The 19,430-nt window shown below is 47.0% G+C and overlaps 1 protein-coding gene and 1 long non-coding RNA gene across 6 annotated transcripts; one reads left to right on the top strand and one right to left on the bottom strand.

The window, feature by feature from the left end:
- Positions 1-4,758: 4,758 nt before the first annotated feature.
- On the bottom strand, positions 4,759-15,856 carry LOC128407684 (volume-regulated anion channel subunit LRRC8E-like). Of its 5 annotated transcripts, none has more exons than XM_053376368.1 (3): positions 15,462-15,856; positions 8,486-8,624; positions 4,759-7,324 (listed from the first exon to the last, which is right to left on the bottom strand). In XM_053376368.1, the coding sequence occupies exons 2-3, from the start codon at positions 8,621-8,623 to the stop codon at positions 5,072-5,074; spliced, it is 2,391 nt and encodes a 796-aa protein (XP_053232343.1). In that variant the 5' UTR covers position 8,624; positions 15,462-15,856; the 3' UTR covers positions 4,759-5,071. The 5 variants fall into 5 exon arrangements, with proteins under 5 accessions (XP_053232343.1, XP_053232340.1, XP_053232342.1 ...); XM_053376365.1 differs by having other exon boundaries at positions 8,486-8,628; positions 15,462-15,855; XM_053376367.1 differs by lacking the exon at positions 15,462-15,856 and adding an exon at positions 15,225-15,425 and having other exon boundaries at positions 8,486-8,628.
- On the top strand, positions 10,240-10,871 carry LOC128407689 (uncharacterized). The gene is made up of 2 exons (XR_008328857.1): positions 10,240-10,442; positions 10,591-10,871. It is a non-coding gene; the product is annotated as an uncharacterized LOC128407689 (long non-coding RNA).
- Positions 15,857-19,430: the final 3,574 nt, after the last annotated feature.

The raw sequence follows: 19,430 nt of genomic DNA, 5'->3' as shown, positions 1-19,430 counted from the left end.
CCCCAGTCTGAGGGACTCTTCTCTGTTGTGATGCCTGCACCCTAAGCTACTGTCCCTGTTTTGGACCACCCACTTGTTCTTGCTCAGCTCCCTCAGCTTCTCTAGGTCCCATAACAAGACCTGAAACCTGACTGACTCATGTCTTTTGCATGTATCAGCTGGTGGGTCCCGCCCTTTCTGATGTGTGGTCAGAGTTGGCACAGATGCCATATTTTTTGGTCAAGGTTTCATGTACTGTATTCCTTGATTCAGTTTTGCAAAATCTCTCCTTAAAGTTGCATTATTTTTCACTTGTGCAATACAGAAACATAATCACCCGCTCTACCCACATACAACTTTGCAAGACCTGACAGTTGAACAATGTGGTTGGTTGTGATCCCAGAAATCTGTATGCTGTGAAGATTGGTAAGGAGGCTTAATTCTAAATTGGGAATAGAAAGTGACCACCTATTTATTTATTCCCTTTAAAAATGTATAACCTTCCCTTCCAAAAGGAAGTCTGCAGCTAATTGATCGCACAGGAGAGCAAATCACAGTTGTGCATAGGCTGAGTCTTCAATGGGGTTTGAAGAATCAGCTATTTGACTTAGACCTGAAAAGCCTTGTCTAGTAGAGTTTGAACACCCACAACTTTCACAAATAAAAGTGCATTTTATGATTGCTCTTTGAGGTGCTTGAATAAGTTTAACCACTAGGTGGCATTAGGCTCCAACACACAGCCAATGAACCTAGTGACATAGCACATAAATGTTTAAGCTGCAACAATCTTCTGTGGTTTCATACACAGGACCCCTATGTAATCCAAACAAGTATTTGGGGACCTATTCATTCCATACATTCCATACATTTGTATGGTGGTAGTGCTGCTGTTGTGACCCACCTTAGATCAGGCAACCTGGTAGTGAGTCCCCAATCCACCAGTTGAAGGCCTCTGATCGAAGAGAGAATATAAATCTGTCAGGTATCCAATACTGGCATAAGTAGCTACTGGAGCAAATGATCCAGTCCGACATCTAATCCATCATGTCTGGACCCTTTCAGTCATTGCCCATATCAAAGGCAGTGGATGTACACAGTGACAATCCCAACTATTTCTGACAGACTCCTCTGTGGTGCAGTGCAGTGTTTTCCCAAACTCCTTGCCTGAAACCTAAGGTGGTGTACTGCTTAGAGGATAATTTATTACATTTGTATACTGTCCTTTGCCCACATATCTCAGGGCAGTTCACAACCTAAAAATACAATATAAAAGCACAAAATACATGATAAAAACAAGAACAAATAAACCAATAACCCCGCTCACCCCCTCCCACACACAATTTTTAAAGGGGTACAAGATGTCAGTCAGCCCAAGGTCTGGTTGAAGAGGAACATTTTTGCTTGGCATCTAAAGGTGTATAATAAAGGCACCAGTTGAACCTCCCAGGGGAACTTCAGACCTGGGCAGGGAGGGAGAGATGCAGGCCCTTCACACCTCTCCCCAGGCCATGCCTCCTCCTGAGGCTACACCCTTCATTGGCCCTCAGGTGTCTGGTTGGAATGTGGCCTTGAACTGTGCTTCTCGCTTGCCTGGCTTACTCGCAGCTGCTGGGGTTAGGATTGCAGCCTCATGGCCTCTGCTCAAATGCATAGGTCATCTTCCGAGGCCCATCTCTAAGTGTTTCAACCTATTTAGGTTAGACTGGTGGCGATCAGAGAAAGGGACTTTTCAGTGGTGGCACCGCATTTATGGAATGTCCTCTCCAGGAAGTCCAGCTGGCACTTTATATCCTTTTAGTACCAAGTACATGGGAACATAGGATCCTACCTTATACCAAGTAGGGCTCTTTGTCGATCTAGCCCAGTAATGTTTACTCTGAGCAGCGGCTCAAGCAGGTGAATCTTTCCTATCACCTGTTATCCTTCACCTGGAGACTAAGGTGGCCTTTTGCATGTGCTTTACCACTAAGTTATGCCTCCTACCCAATTAACTGAAGATCTCTTACATTAACTCTGGCCTTTTACAATGTTTTACATCTGTTTTAATTCTGCTGGCGTTTCTTCTACCCCCCCCCCCATGTTATTTAAGTCTTTTAAGTACAGTGGTACCTAAGGTTAAAGATGCTTCAGGTTACAGACTCCGCTAAGCCAGAAATAGTGCCTCGGGTTAAGAACTTTGCTTCAGGTTCAGAACAGAAATCGCACAACGGCGGCACGGCGGCAGGCCCAATAGCTAAAGTGGTGCTTCAGGTTAAGAACGGACCTCCGAAACGAATTAAGTTCTTAAACCGAGGTACCACTGTAAATGCATTTTTCCAGGAAAACAAAAGTGTGAACTGCCAAATAATTACTTTGGTGCATGCTCATGTAAACACCAGGCCTCCCACCACAGTGTTAACACCAGCAGTGTTATTCATGCTACTAAAGCATGTTCCTGCACAATAGGCCTGTTTTACAACCTTGCTGCAGAACAGCCTCTTCCAATTTTATGGCCTCAGAAGCACTCCCAAAATGCAGCTATGTTGGTTGGTTTCTCCCAGTGAGTCACATAGCAGGTTCTCCTTCCCACCCATTGCTTCACATTCCCACCCATCTCCTCCTCCTCCAACCACCATGGCATGAGGAATGAGGCCTATTGTGCCATTCCCAGGTATGAAGCATTGGCTGGCTGGCTGGCTGACTGGTTGCCCCAGTGTAGGGCACAGCTTGCTCCTGTCTAAACCAAGGCTCAGCAGCTGAGTCCCAAGAACTGCTGGTAAGAGTGCAAATAGATATGGCTGTCTCCTTGCCACTTTTCTATTTGGTCTTATGAATGTTGACTCAAGTGCCAGTCCAGCTGAGCTTCGTGGGATTTATTCCCGTTATGTGTGCACAGGACTTCAGCCTTCGTTGTTCAGCAGGCTCTGAATTTAGGACTTCATTAACCAAAACAATAATTACGCAGGACTACTGCAACCTCTCCCTTATTGTGTAAGTTCCCTCAAGCAACTAGTTCTCAACAAATGGAAGGTGAAATCATTATCCAACCACCTCTATGTATTGAATCTGGCAGAAGACATATGAACTAAACTATTTCGGACCAGATTGTGAGGTTTCTAAGGACAAAGCAACTCTATGAGCAAAGACAAGTGGGGGGTTAGGAACATTACACACACACACACACACACAGAGAGAGAGAGAGAGAGAGAGAGAGCGCTAGCACAGCATCTGCTAAAAGTGTGCACTGTTGTTTCTTATTGCCATGCATTTCAGCCCTCTCTTATCTTTAATAAACTTTTTCTAAACATACTTTAACTGGATATGAAGCAGTCTGCTGCCAACCGGTAGGATTCTGAGACCAGCTTTGGGTTGCTTTGCCATTGAGGAAGCAAGGTCCCTTTTCCAATGGCTTTTACATGCCCCAAAGTGCTCTGCAATCAGGTAAAGCAGGAAGAGAAGGCCAGGCTATAGCAGGCCCAGAAGAGTCTGCTTGTGTCTCAAGAGGCCATAAGAGAGCTGAGACCCAAAGGGATGAAACAGAAGCAAGCCCAAGCCACCTGGGAAATCAGCTCAGCCAACTTGAATCAAAGGCGGCGGCGGGGTGTGGGTGTGTGTGTGTCCCACATCTCCTTCATGTGCTAAGCAAAAGGCACTTACCTGCCTTGATTACAGAAAATGGGTAGAACGAATGTCTGTGCTTATAGGAGGAGTGAGAAAGTGACTTCCTTAATTTAACCTATGATGGGATTAGAATATGTGAAGAACTGATTAAAGGCTCCAGGGGGAAATGAGGTGGCATTTCATGAGTGGTAGTGAGGATGGGTTTTCACAGTGCAGGATTCCTCCTCTCTTCCATGTGTGGTGCTCACTGAAATTACGTGAGAAGGTAATGAGAGAAGAAGTGAGTTCTGAAGAGGATCTGAGGTGCTGGGCTCTCCTAGCCTGAAGTGGGAAGAGATCTGAACAGCCAGAAAGTTCAGCTCTAGCACTCAAGCAGAACTGATAAACCAATGTCACCCTGATTAGGTAAAGGTAAAGGGACCCCTGACCATTAGGTCCAGTCGTGACCGACTCTGGGGTTGCGGCGCTCATCTCGCTTTATTGGCTGAGGGAGCCGGCGTACAGCTTCCAGGTCATGTGGCCAGCATGACTAAGCCGCTTCTGGTGAACCAGAACAGCTCATGGAAATGCCATTTACCTTCCCGCCGGAGCGGTACCTATTTATCTACTTGCACTTTGACGTGCTTTCGAACTGCTAGGTTGGCAGGAGCTGGGACCGAACAACGGGAGCTCACCCCGTTGCAGGGATTCGAACCGCCGACCTTCTGATCCGCTAGTCCTAGGCTCTGTGGTTTAACCCAGGGTGCCACCCGCGTCCCTTTGTCACCCTGATTAGAATGTGACAAAAACAGAAATCAGAAGGGATGAAGATATACATGCATAGGTACACAGACACACACAAACATAAGATTCCTTACAGTCAGTGGTATGTGAAGGCATTGTGCTCTGGCCGTCCATTGGTAAGGAACACAGCCCTTCTTTGAACAAAGAAGTAAAAGGAATTAGGCTATTTACCTGTTGAAGAGTTGCCTGTCCCTGATTCCCCACCCCATGATATATAGACATTTGAAACTGCAGAAAAGAACGTTTTCTAATAAGCTCAAAAGATGGGCTTTGTAAGCTACAGGCCTGCGAGCTGAACACATTGATGAGGAGAAGGGAACAGAGAAAGGAGTTTTGAACAAAACAATCCCGCAAAGCCCCAGGGCATTTCACAAAGATACACCAGTACACAACACATGTACAAAAATAGCTATAATGATGATTTGGTCAGGTGTAGCTGTGCTTCCGGCCCCGCCCCAATGGATAATTCCTGAGGTCTTATCCATTCAGAAAACAGGGTTGTTTATTTTTTAAAAAGTCACTTTCTACTTTTGCTCTTTGTTGTGTCTTTTCAATTCCTTTGCTCCCTTATTAGGGTGAAAAGTTCCCATTCCCTCCTTGGTTCCAGCCGAAGATAGAACTTCAGCCAGCTCCCCCATTCAGTCCATGTTTGGACTCAATGGGGCCAACACATGAGAGGACACCCCTGTCCCCTTTATCATTCTCCTCATCACTGATCCTCCATTTTCTCCCTAATTTCCAAAGGCAACGCCTCATAAAGACTGCTCTCCACCAGCAGGCCACTCCGTTTGAGCACTGGGCACTGGCCAATCTCCAAGGGAAGGGCCTGAAGTGGGTTTCCTCTCAAGTCTAGCGTGGAGAGCGAAGGCAGCCAACTCACTCGGTCAGAGAGGCGATGCAGTTTGTTGTGTCCTACTTTGAGAACCCTGAGCTGCTTGCAGAAGAAGATTTCGTTTGGCAGTGCCTCTAAGGAGTTGTGAGAAATGGCAAAATGCTGAAGGCTCTGCAGGACTCCCATCCCAGGGGGGATGACCTGGATATTGTTATAGGAAAGGTCCAAAGTGTGCAGCCTAGAACACTGGAATAGTTGGGAAGGGAGGACCTCAATGCGGTTATGGCTGAGGTCAAGCTGCTCTAAGGTCTTGAGCTTGCGGAAGTGTTCAGGAATGCTGGAAATGTGGTTGTGCCAAAGTTTGAGGCACACCAACTTGCGGCAATGCTGGAAGCTGATGATCTCCGCAATGGACTGCAGCTGGTTATCCTTGAGGTCCAACTGCTGCATGTTCACTAGGCTGAAGACAGCATGGGGGATGCGTTCCAGGTTGCAGTTTATCAACTCCACTTCTTGCACAGAGAAGAGCTTCTTGAGGTTGTTGAGGGTCACTAGCTTAGTCCCATCGTTGTAGATCCTGAGCTTCTGCAGATGGGCGGCAACATCAGACACGCTAGGTGGCAGTTTTGAGATGTTGCTGTGCAGAGTCAAGGTCTTCAGATTTCTCAGCTCGCGCAGGTTCTCCAGAGTTCCTGCCCGGCCCATCTCTGGACTGAAAAGTCCCGAGATGTGCAGCTCTTCCAAGCCTCTCAAGTTGTAGGTCCATAGTGGTATATCTTTGATGTCATCAAACTTCACAGTCATTACCTTCAGCTGTTCACGGAAGAACATAAGAGAGGTGAAAGAGAGCTTGACAGGAGAGTTGATCAGTGTGAGCTCCTGGAGCTGGGCCAGCTGAGTCACTGAGGGTGGGAATGTCACATCTTTGAGGAGCTCCAGCTTCAGGGACTGCAGCTCATTCAGCTCAAAGGTGGTGTCAGGCAACCCTGGTAGCATGAAGAGATGGAGCTCCAGCCGGCCTTGGGCGTTGGTTTGCAGCTTCTGCCGCAGTTTGTCCACCGTCCACTCATGACTGAGGTTGATCTGCTTGAGTCTGAACTCGCTGACCTCGGAAAGGAACACAGCAAAGCGCTTGGAGTAGAGGGAATCATACTGGTCAATGAGGTGGAGCATGAAAGCAAAGTCGTTCTTGACGTCAGGAATGTCACTGATGCCTGTCTCGTTGCGTGCAAATTGAAAGGAGTACTCTTTCAGCGGCCGGTGAAAGAGCCAGTAGAGCGTGTAGAGACACGTCATGCCGTATATGCCAAGGAAGCAGATGTAGCAGATGGCCAGTTTGGAGAAGAGGTGGGCTTTGGTGTGGTTGCAGCAGAAATGGTCATAGCCCGTCATATCCTCCATCCTGACAGTGCATGGCACAATGAAGCTGATATTGGAAACCAAGGCTGCATTGTAGGCAATGATGACGAGAAACTTGAAGACTTTGAGAACGGTTTGGCGGATATACATGGTGTAAAGGATGTCTCCTTTTTCAACGTGGAGCCGGAACTTCTTCACCTTTTCAAAGAGAGCCTTGGCCTGCTCCCCTTCCTTTTTGTCCAATAGGCTAACCGGGGAGGACTCTGAAACCTTCTTTTCTGACACCGATCCCCCGGGTGGGTTGAGTTCAGCTGTCTCGCTGGGAGCACTGCTTTTCCTCCTCCGGTACCCTTTCTCTAAGAATGCATTTTCCTGGTTATCCCCAGAGACTTCAGAGATGGCTCGAGTAGTCCAGGGCGAGTCAAAGCACTTGCTCACGATGGAGATAAAATGCTCAATTTTGGAGCTGGTCCCAGGAAACTTGAACCAGAACGAGGTGCACGCCATGAAGATGAGGGTGTGGATGACCACGAGGTATGGGAAGTATTTGGCGTACCAATGGAGGGCCGTCTCATAGCACATCTGATTGATGTAGCTGTACTGTTGGAGGTCTAGGTTGTTCTTCAATCCATTCATTCGCTGGTTGGCAGAAGGTCCTATTGGCTCAGAGGCATTGGCTCTCTTTTTCGTGAAATCTTCACAAGATGCACCAGTGAAGGTTGTGCCATCAGGCACATGGTTGGGAAGGCAGATAATCTTATCTTGTGTCACCTGTCACATCAGGTTAGGAAAGAGAAGAGAGGAACATGATATAAAACAGAAGCTGGTGGTAGAACGCAACAGTTTATATAAGGTGGGGATGAACAAGTACAGCCGTGAAGTGGCTGAATGGACTGTACCTCTTTATATGTTTGAAAAAAAGTCCCTGCAGGTAGAAAACTAGCATAGCAAGGAATGGGCTGGTCTAGAACAGCTCTTTCTGATGTGCTGATTTCACTTTTAAGGAGTTTTTGTTCTACATTTTTTTAAAAAGCATCCTCCCCCAACTGTAGTCTAAAATGATAAAGTCTAATATCTAATACTGCTTCAAATGTAGTCAAAATGGACCTAATTTAAATGAACTGATAATCTAGTCTTAATACTAAAGGGGCCAAGGGGAAATCTGATCCGGTATAAATCTGCTAGTAACTTGTCTGCATGCATTTTCTATGCTGTGTCAGCTATAGGGCTGCATTTTCAATACTGATTACAGAATGAGGGGTTATTATATGAGACATGTCTTATCTTTCCTTCCCAAGGATCTAACCCTCTGTAGGCTTCTTGAATCTGAGGAGAGTTATGACAAAGCATTGGCAAGAGAAGGTGAAGTCATGGCACAGAGGTCCTTCCCAGCCCTACTTCATGCCCTTTCTGTAACACGGGATAGAATCTAAAAAGTTGTGGCTCCCATACCTTCTTCTCTGTACTAAGGCTGGATTAATCCAGTATACTCAGTACTCAATCTCTCATCTCTGCCACGTAGGAGAGAGTCGGTCTTCAACATTTGGAGAACAGAGCCTCCCTGCCTACTTTACTGAGGCTGCACAGTGCTAGGCCACCTAACCCCTTACAAGTGGTTGGCTGCAGATAATCCAGCCCCCCAGGCTGTAGAAATTGCCTTTTCTGTGCTAGGGTCGTTTCCACCCTTGCCCAGACTGCCCCCAAACATTTAGAGCCTCTTCTCCCACAGGCAGTGGAACATCACCCCAAGATTCCAATGATTCCCATTCTCCTTCCTTGGAGGTTTTCAAGCAGATGTTGGATGGCTATCTTTCATAGATGCTCTAGCTGAGACGCCTGCATTGCAAGGGTCCTTTCCAACTCTACAATTCTGATTCTAGGACACCATGGCAGCATCTAGGCACTGCGTGGGCACCCCCCATACTCACTCACCTGCAAAGTGCAGCCAAAAACTCCTATCATCAGCATGGCTATGGTGATGTACTCGGCCAACACATCCCACCATGGCTTGAGAACTTTGAAAGCAGGCTGCTGGTCTGTGAACTGCTTGAATTCGGCCACTGGGATCATACTGCCTGCCAAAAGACAGTGAAGGATTAGAACAGTTTAGACAGTGAAGGATTAGAAAAGTCACCTCTCACTTTTAGCAATGCTCATGGGTTGGCTGCAGGGCCTATAATCTCTTCCTGTTCTTGCACAACCTAGGTGTCCTTTGTCCAACATACATATACCACTGGGACAATACCATGTACATGAAGAGGGAGCTGCCTCCTAGATTGGTGCCTGCCCTAAAACACTTTAATAGCCAGTGTTTACACCGGACAGAAAACATAGCCAAATTAGGCAGATTCTGGCATCTACTGCAGTAGCATCTCTAGGCCCATAAGGACCCCTTGCAGTGCTTTGACATGCAACTTCCTCTTTCATGGGCCAGCATCCACATCTCTAGGTGAGGCAGCTTATCTCAAAGACCAAGAAAACCCATTGTTTCCTTATGGCTGCCACACCCAGCACCGAAGCAGGGCAAGGCAGGGCTATCTGGTCAGCAACACTGCTGCAGAGGGGACTCACCCAAGGATTCAAGAAACTGCCATTCCTTGCATGTGTTTGCTAACATATTTAAATACACAGGGAAAATAGAAAAATACAGATAGCAACGCTGGCAACCTAACAGTCCCCCAAAGTGATGATGCTTATAGATTTTATTGTGGTAGTTTGAAGTACAAGCCTATGTGGAAGCAAATTTTTATTTTTAGGACAGGTATTTTTTGTAGGGTCTGGTATTGAGAGTTGAACAAGAGAGGTATATTCATAGTTTGGACCCTGGTCCCTGGTCTTGGGGACCCTGGTCTTGGGGATGGAAGGACCAGACTCAGGGCCACATGAATCTGCCTGGTATATGATGCCACCGAGAATATAATGCCCAATAGTTTCACACTGGAATAACGGGATCAGTGTTGTCTATTCAGATGATCCCACTATGCTACCAATTATACTGCCTTCTATGCAAGATTCTCAGAGATCTAAATGTGCAGCCATGCCTTCTTCATCGAGGAGGGCAAGACCTACTCACTCACCCAAATAGAGTACTCATGGTGAAGATGGATTTGGCTTCCAACACCACCAGGAGAAAATCAAATCTTTGAATGGACTGGTGTAGATATGGCAATCTCCTTGCTATAGCTTATGCAAAGTTCCTTTGTCTCCTCTCTTTTGGTTTAGGATGGGATGGCAGAGTCTGAGTCAGGAGTTACATGTGTATCTGTCCTCTGGATGACACCTTCTGCAGAAACCCTAAAAGAGCAACCTTCACAGCTACATTCCTGCCCAGCACCTAGACTCTGGCACCATAGAACAGAGCAGTCTCTGAGATTCTGGTTGCTATAGTAGTGCTCTCGCTACACTGGCCTGGCCAAAGATGTTGGAGGAGCAGCATGGAATGTGCCAAGGAGAACCAAGGAGGTGGGAATGCTAATGCTGCCTCTAAAGTCTAGTGTTGCCTCAGCCCCACCAAAATCCAGAAGGAAGATACTCTTTAGCAGTATGATCAGAGGGTGCGATCTGTTTTCATCTCCCTTTCTGTTTATCTAATGACCCCCAACATTGACTTCACTTCTCTTGGTAGGCATGTAGGATCTGCCTCTGATGGTCCTTGATTGCTCTGTGCTAGTCATTCTATCGAAGAGGAACATAAACGGAAACTGCATGGGCAAAATTCAGAACAGCAGAGGGCAGCATGGCAGCAGACTGAGCATCCATGGAATATGGTGGTCCCTGAACGGCTTCATCAGTTTCACCACACATTAACTGTGTGTAGATGGCTGTGGCTTCTCAGTACAATTGCAGGTTCCCAACAATGTGCAAACAGTGAAATGTGTATATATGAAAAGTCAGCATGAAGTTTAGGTGTTGGTTAATGGGGGGCGGGGGAACCATGTAGGGAAAACATACTGTGCTTAGTATGGTACGGAGATTTCCTATATTATTTTTTTCATAATAATAATTAATTGTGTTGTGAATCACCCTTCCTCCAACAGAGCACAGAGTGATGCACAACAAAGGATAAACAACAGAAATACATCAATGATGAAAACAAATACAGAGCTAAAAGCAGTCAACTGATGTTTCCACCTCCATCTCCAGTTCTGAAACATTGCACTACTGTACATTGATACATATGCCTCAGGTATTTGATTTACCACCATCTACATCTCATCTTCATCAAGCAGGATTCATCCAACTTGACTGATGAAGTTATAGTTCCAAAGTAAATAACACTTTAGAAAAAGTGTGAAAAATATGCTTCTCTCTAGACTCACCTCATACCAACATTTCCTTAATCTAAATCAGACTCCCAAAACTATGCGGTTTAAGAGATGTCAAATTGGACCAGGATAGACTGACCACTGTCATCCATGTACTGGTAACCCTCTCCACCCCCGCACCCCGAATTGCTGTAATACAGTCTCTGTAGGGCTTGACTGTTCACTGGGACTAAGACTATTGCCATCATGTTATGCTACTGCAGAAAGAATTGCACTGGCTGCTGATTAGTTACCAAGCTAAATTCAAACTGTTGGTTTGGGTATACAGGTTGAGACTAGGATACCTAAATGATACTCTCACCTCTTGTATACCCAGCTGGTCATTGCACTCTGAAACGGATGGGCTGTTCCATATGATACAGGAATCTGGCTTTTAGCATGGAGGCACCTACTCTTTGGAATTCCCTCCCATTACACATCAGGCAGGCACTGTCTCTATGGTATTTGCAGCATCCATTGCAGACCTTCCTTTTATTAACAAGCCTTTTAAGTGGAGATCTTTTGTATTAGATGTGAAATCATTTATCAAGAGATTTTATAGGAAACAATAAATGGAAATGAATAAATAAATGTGGTAGACTTGCTTTGACTCTACAGAGTCAGCCAAATGGTTTAACTGAGACAGGCCTGGCAGCAACTGGCAAGAGAGTCCTCCAGATCAAAGTCAATTTTGATGGTGGAAGGGCACTTCCACAAAGAGACTATTGAAAGTGAAAAAGGTGTTGGTTTCCATTATCCTTCCCAGCCTTCCAAGAGTTGTAGAACTTGTTTTCTCACTGCTACTAACTTTGTTACAAAAGATCATTGGGTGCAATTTACTAAGACACTCCTCACGTGCAAGTGCAATGATTAACAAGAGGGGTGTTGTTATTCATTGCACCAGGGGAGACCCCAAAATCACCCCAAGGAAAGGGCAACCAGGATGACCAAGTGGCTTGGAGCAACTTCCACATGAGAAAAGCTTACAACATCTGAGGCTTTTTAGTTTCAAAAAAGGTCAAGTAAGCAGGAGACGTGCTAGATAGAATTAGGTATGGAGTCGAGAAAATAGAAAGAAGTTATTCTTCCCTCTCACATATACTAGAACCCAGAGACATTCAATGAAGCTGAATGTCAGAAGATTCAGAACAAAGGAAAGCCCTTCTTCACACAGTGCATAGCTAAACTGTAGAATTTGCTCCCACAAGATTGAGGGTTGGCCACCAACTTGGATAGGCAAATTTGTGGACGTTCTGCCTCCTCTGTTGGAGTCAACATGCCTCTGCATGCTTGTTTGTGGCAAAGACAGGCAGGGAAGTTCTCTTGCATGATTCCCATGGGCATCTGGTTGGCCAATGTGAGAACAGGATGCTGGGGGAGATGAATCTTTGGTCAGAACCAATATCCCTCCATGGTAGATCATTGGTGCTGTTCCCCAACGTCAATTTGTCTCCTGTTGCTAAGAGCTGGCTCATGCCCTTTCTTAGCTTCTTCCATAAGAACATGTCTGAACAGCTGAAACAGACACTGTCTGCATAAGGTTCTGGTTTCTATGAGCACCAAACCAGCCGGGTAATTATCTCTGAAGGTTACCATTCAGAGGAAGCAGCCAAGGGAAAAAGAAGGGGGAGGGGTGAACAGAGGGCAAATCCAGCAATTTGAATAATCAAGCTTTTAATGGGACTTGTAAAATGTTCTGAAAGTAATGGAACTTATATAAAAGTTAATGTTATGAGTAGTAATTTTCCATAGAAAGATCTCTGGGAACAGAAATAGCTCCAGGGCACTCTAGCTACCAGCTCTTCTGCTCCTGTCTCCGCCCAGTTTAAGGAAAAGAAGTTTTTTAAAAACAACAACAATATGCTTTGGTTCCCAAACTACCTGCCTTCCATGCTAATCTTAGATGGCGTATATCTTCCAAAAAAGAAAAAAAGAGTGGAGCACCCAGGAATTCTGCCTTCCAAATCATTTCCCACACCTGCTAATCCCTCTGCCTCCTCCTGCTCCTTTCACATGCCACCTTTCATCCTCTCTCCACTAAAATACATCCCATTATTTATTTCATTTCACCTTTTTCTAAAAAAAGAATGTAGCCCCTTGGCGTAAAGCGGGGGTGGGAAACCTCATGCCTGCAGGTCAGATGCAACCCTTTCTATATGGCCCTTGGGACTCTATCCAGACCACACTTCTCACTATCCCTTCTTCACAGGAATGGCCTCTCCCCATATGAAACCATCCCGGACTCTGTGTGCATCATCTGAGGCCCTTCTTCGTACACCTCATCCACATGAGGTCCAGAAGGTGGAGCGGGCCTTTTCTGCAGTGGCTCCCCATTTGTGGAATACTCTCCCCAGGGAGGATCGCCTGGGCCTTCATTACATATTTTTAGGCGCCAGGAGAAAATGATACTCTTCAGCCAGGCCTTTGGCTGATTAATATCCTATAGCCTTTGAAATGTATCCGTGGGAAGGGGGTTGTTTTGGTTTAAATTTTTTTACTATGTATTATGTTGCATTTTATTATGTGAACCACTCTGAGATCTTTTGATGAAGGGAGGTATACAAATTTAATAAATAAATAAATAAATCACACTTTGAGGGGTTTTGCCTGGCTGGAATGTGTCCTTGAACTCTGATAATGCCTCCCGCCTGTGTGGATAAAAGGAAGGAATGGAGGGAGGGAGGGTCTGCAGGTGCCTAGAGAGCGAGAGTAAATCAAGATGCGTTATAATTAGGGAGATTCTGTGCCAGACTGACTGTCCTTATCCCCCTACTTTCCAGTCCAGACTAAATACTTTCTAAATTACAGTCACTCCAGCGGCTGTGTGTCTACGTATTATCATCGTGAAAGTGGAAACAAAACAGGAGGTATCTCAAGCTGTGGTTTCATTGTCTCAGGCTGCAGACATGCCATACATTTAAAGCACACCCACCCAGAGAATCCTAGGAACTGTATAATAGTTTGCTAAGGGTGCTAGGAAATGTAGCTCTGTGTAAGCTACATTTCCCATGATTCTTTTTTGTAGGGGTGTGTGTGCTTTAAATGTACGGTTTGTAAATGTGTATGCAGCCTTTGAATACACAACTGTGTGTGAATAAGCAGCTCCCAAACTCTGTCAAATAAGCTGGAGTCTCCCAGACATAGGCAGATAACACTGAAAGGGATCAGGGAGCAGGAACTGCTAGCCAACTTCCCCCTGCAATTATTTATCTTTCCTATCAACTAGTTTTCCTTGCTGTTCTCCCCACCCATTCCTTGGAAAAAACAGTATGTAAGTAGAGACAAAGCAATGAGTACCTGCTTTAGAACACTTGAAAGTCCAAGACTATTTTTCACCCAAGGAGCATAACATTTAGTCGGGGTTGGTCCTAGTTCTCCCCTTACTCCCCTCACCCCTGCAGTTTGAGAGACACACAGAGAGAGCGCTCCTGTATTTAAAGATATTGGAAAACTCTAGCAGTTACTTTAAGCCGTGGTAGTTCTAACAGTTCCCCACCACAGGCAGCCCATTTGCAATGGTTACATTTGGGTAGAGATGCACCATAGCATATTTAAAGCACATGGCTTCCCCTGAATAATCCTGCAGACTCTTGTTTACCTCTTAACAAGCTACAGTTCCCAAGAAGCCGTGTGCTTTAAAAGTATGGTGGGGCCAAAACAGTGGATACAATTAAAGAAGCATAGAATTGTCATCTAGTTCAACACAACTGGATCACACTAAAAGTCCATCTGGTCCAGCGTCCTGTTCTCACAGCCCAGGGGAAGCCCACCAACAGGCGCTGGTCTCAATGCCCACCCAACCCCCTCACCCTGGCTCAATCCCTTGCCCTCAGCGATGGCTACCACCATCCACCCAGGCTCACCAAGCCCATTTCCAGCGCCAGGGCTCGTCCCTGGGGGCTGTGATGCAATATTAAGGAAGGAAGGCACCCTTGTGCATGCGCAGGGGGCCATTCCAGCCGGACCAAATGGAGTTTTTTGGGGGAAGAACTTCCTAAACTCGGAAGCTACAAAATGAACAAGTTGAGGGGATCTCTTCATCCAACGTTCCTTCATTTTCGAGGAGTAGATCCCGCTAGCGCCCCCCTCCACACTTTCCCATTCCATCGGACAAAGGGGAGACCCCACCGCCTGTTAATCTTGCCCCCACAGTTTACCCGAGGGCAAAACGCGCGCTCACAGGGTAGCCATATATGCACAGCATCTCCAGGCACCGTCGGTGCGCGCGCCAGGCTCCCGTTGCTGTCGGGGGTCTAGGCTCGGGCATCACCTGGTCGGGACCTCATCCACATTCTGGGAACGGGCTGGGCCGAGGTAAGGCTACATGCTCGCTTTCTTGCCGCCAAGGTGGGGGGGGGGAGCAATACCTCTAGCGGCAAAGTCAGGGTGGGCCGCCCGCCGTAAGCGCGCTGCCTAGGAAGTTCCACGAGGAGCCATGTGAGACTCCTTCCAGGTAAACACGCCGGCTCTGGCCGGATCTATAGTCCCCCTCCGCGGCCACACTTTCGAGGAAGTGAATGGGACACGCTTCGGTCCCTTTATGGGTCGATCCCGCCTCTCCCTAAAACCGACGTCCCAGCCTGCGTAAAGACGCGCACACTCACCGACGGTTCCCCGCAGCCGCTTGCCTGGAGTTTGTAGGCTCTCGCTGGCTGCCCCGGCCGCCCGGAAGCACCTGAGCCGGCTTCCTTGTGGCCACCTGCGCTAGGAGGCAGCGGCCCTTGCTGGCTTCTCCGGCGCCGGCGGCGGTGTCGGCCGGTACAAGTGGCGCCCTCCTCCAGTTCCGTGCCCGTCCCTCCCCAGGCGCCCGGCGCTCCCGCCTCCCTGCCCATTGCCTTGAGCTGACTTGGGGAAGGGAGGGAACCTCGCGCAGGGCGCCGCCGCCCAGCCAAGCACCGAGCGAGAGGAATCCGCCCCGACGGCCCACGCGAAGCAAGGAAGAGCCGCCCGAGACGGGCCCAGGCCGGGAACCACCCACTGGAGGGTTGCCATTTCCAACTCCTCTCACGCTGCCTTGGAACCTCCCTCAAGGATCGCTCGACGTCTGAAGCAGATTCAGGATGGGGGGCGGGCGGTGCTGGGACCTGGTGGATTCTGATGGACAGCTGGCCCCAAGTGGTGACCACCATTCATGTGGATGTGGCAAAATGCAACAAAAGGGTTGGCTAACTCGCTGCCTCTTGACTCCTTCCACAGTTCGGAGCTATATCAGGAGGAAGTGAGATGACATCTCAGCAAGATCCAAAGTGCATCAGCCTGGTCACCACTTGTGGTGGCGGAGGCTTTGCCCTTCTCTGTTTATCCCAATCCACTGTAAGGCTGCAATCCTAAACACACACAACCTGACTGGGATTAAGTCACATTAAACGTAGCAGGACTTTTTTTGGAGTGAACACGGGGCTCGCCCACCCATGAGGCAAGGTCAGGCGATGGCCTCAGGCGGCAGGATCCACAAGCAGCAGACCTGGCCTCCAAAAAATGCATTGCCCGCTGCTGCTGCTGCCACAGTGGCATCAACTGCTGTGGTGCACTCCTTGGAGGATAGAACTGCAGACTCCCCAACAATAGCACATCTACAGTGGGCTTTTAGCAAATAGGAGGTGCTGTCCCTGATGTTCCCAATGTAGATCTTTATTCCCATCATAGAGTTGGCAGGGGCCCTGAGTCCACCCCCTGCAATGCAGGAATATGCAGCTGTTTCTTACGGGGATTAAACCTGTAACCGTGGTGTAGTCAGCTGAGCTATCCTTGTCACTGTCCACTTCTTGTTCCCTTGGGGGAGGAGGCATGCCATTTTGTGGTTTGCCTCAGGTGCCAAAATGTTTTGGGCAGCCCTGAGTGAACACATCTGGGATTGCTGTGCTGGAGTAGACACACAGGAGTGTGTCGCTCAGCCTCTCGTGGGTGGATGACCAGACCCCTGAAAGTGTGACCAGGGATGCTAGCATTCGATTGACGTTGGAGAAAGACTGAGTTGAGAAATAAGACCAAGGGTACATATTGATATAGGAACGTATTAGATAAAATGTAAAGAAATATACAATAATAAGAGTACAGTGGTACGCTTCAGGATACATACGCTTCAGGTTACAGACTCCGCTAACCCAGAAATAGTGCTTCAGGTTAAGAACTTTGCTTCAGGATGAGAACAAAAATTGTGTTCTGGCGGCGCGGCGGCAGCAGGAGGCCCCATTAGCTAAAGTGGTGCTTCAGGTTAAGAACAGTTTCAGGTTAAGTACGGACCTCCGGAACAAATTAAGTACTTAACCCGAGGTACCACTGTACATTCATTTGTAAAAAAGTAATATACAACGGGATAGACAGGAAGTCCAAAGTGTTGGTACATATATGATTTTGGAATAGTTTTTTTGTCCTTGTTGCTTTTCTTTAGGTATATAAACTTTGTATACATGCTGAAAATTATATTATAATAAGCCTTGTGATGTAATATGATAATGTTTACCGATGTAACATAAGAACATTAATAAATAAATAAAACAAAAAAAGAAAGTGTGACCAGGAGCATCAAGCAAGTTAACCGTTTCCACTAAAGAATATTGCAGCTGTGCTGATGCAGTGGCGGCTCCCAGTGTTGTCTGATCTGCAGTGCCTGAGTCATGAACAAAACTCATCATCCAATGCTGCCCTCACCAAGTGATGAACTCAACTGAATTCACTCGGAGATGATGAAAATATGTTGTCATTGTTGGAGTTTATTTCTGTTCTGCCTTTCAGCCAAAAAAGCGCCCCCCCCCCAGCCCAGGGTTCACACACACCATACAAAACACAAGTTTTGTACCACCTCTGCGGTAGTTGAAGGACTTTCGATGTGATTGTGTGATGAATGTGGCTTCACAGCAGATGCATACAATCCTTTTTCTCTGCTGTGATCCCTTTTCCCCTGTCATGAGGTGAAGCTTTGGAGGAGTCGCCTTGCACTAGAGATCCATGTAGGTATTGCTGTTGCAAAAAAAAAGCTAGATCGTGCATTCTTTACAAATCTCCACAATCAGGGCAGGACCAAACTAGTGCTGGCCCACAACTGTGTTGGCAGACCTTGGATGTTGAGAGTTCTCTTTCTGGTGGGACAAATGATTGTACGAATCTAGCCTTCAGTTTCCCTGCTGGGACATGTGCTGCTTCCATGCAGAGCACGTCAAAAAGGCCCCAGTGATCACACCATTTTAAGTCTTGTTACCATTTAAAACCAGGCCCTTGGTGTCTGCCTGTGCTTCTTAGCCCCAGGCTGGAGATGCTTTTACACACCTGTGATGATATGGATCTCGGTCTCATATCTCTGCAGGTCTTTTTGTGCTTGGACAAAAAGCCTTCTCATTCGGTGCCAGCAGCATTTCCCTCCCCTGGAGCAAGGTGCTGTCCCTTAGCATACAAAGGCACCAGCCATTGAGAGCCATTGAGTCATTCTGGGCACAGTCTGTGGCGGGGGCTACCCAGAGATCATTTGGTTCCTGAAAAATGCAGCTGCCTCTGGGGTCAGGCTCCTCCGCTTCAGCCAATGTGGGAGGCAAGGAAAAATAATCCCCTCTCCAGCCCTTACGTAAAATGTTTGTGGCAAGCTTGTAGACAAACCCTGTGCTAAATTCTGCCCTTTGGTGAGTGGAGGAAAGCAGCCTATAAAAGGCGGTTATTATGTTCTCAAGAAAGCTGATCGTTAGGGCTCTGAATGGGCTCAAAGCCTTTCATTGTCTGGGGGGAAATTCAACCGACCCTGATCTACCTCTAAACAGACGTACTCAGGTTGTCTGTGGTGTTTTGCAGCTCTGGTTGGAATAGACCATTTCTTCTTGACAGCAATATGTGTGTGGGCTGGGGAGCTGGGCCCTGTGTTGTTGCCAATTTTCCCCTTGCAAGAGTCTAAACAGTGCAGCTGTGTATGAAGGCCTGGATCCCAGAGCCCGGAAGCAACTGGCAGGTAAATGAAAGGAAGCCAGCCGGGCACCAAAGCTCCAGAACATTGAGAAATGTGGCAGCTTTTTTCTGCTTCCTCGCTCCTTCTGTTTGGCTTTGGAATTACCTTGCCTCTTGTTTGATGCTGATCATTTTCCCAAGGAAGAAGTTTAGCACTGGGTAATTTTTCCTGCTAAGTCTGAGAGTTCCTACTGGTCTGGCATAAATCCACCACCCTGGATGGACCAGTGACCTGATTTGGTATAAGCAGGGGCAGATCTACTATGAAACTTAATGAAGTTTAAGCTTCAGGGATCCCCTAATCCTGGAGGGGCCCCATAAGCGACCTTATTCATGCATGTATATAACATTTCCCTATTTTAACCCCCCCCCATAACTCAAAAACTATAAGGCATAGGAAATATTTATTCCCACCTGTGACTTCGACATGTGAGATAAACCAGAACAGCAATTTTAATCAAAATCTGAGATGTAGTAGTTAAATAAATAACTAGTGATCTGTTGTGGAACAATACCATTGAAGAAGATAATAGTGGTTACCCAGACCTTATTACTGGTTGTGAAGGAGCCCCCAAAATGAAGGTCTGCCACATTTCCAGATTTCTATGTACCTAATTATTACACCGTTTATTTAGCTCTATGAG

The sequence above is a fragment of the Podarcis raffonei genome, chromosome 2, assembly GCF_027172205.1.
Source record: "Podarcis raffonei isolate rPodRaf1 chromosome 2, rPodRaf1.pri, whole genome shotgun sequence".
Lineage (NCBI taxonomy): Eukaryota > Metazoa > Chordata > Lepidosauria > Squamata > Lacertidae > Podarcis > Podarcis raffonei.
The sequence above is the reverse complement of the archived record's forward strand: the minus strand, read 5'-3'. Positions and strand labels throughout refer to the sequence as shown.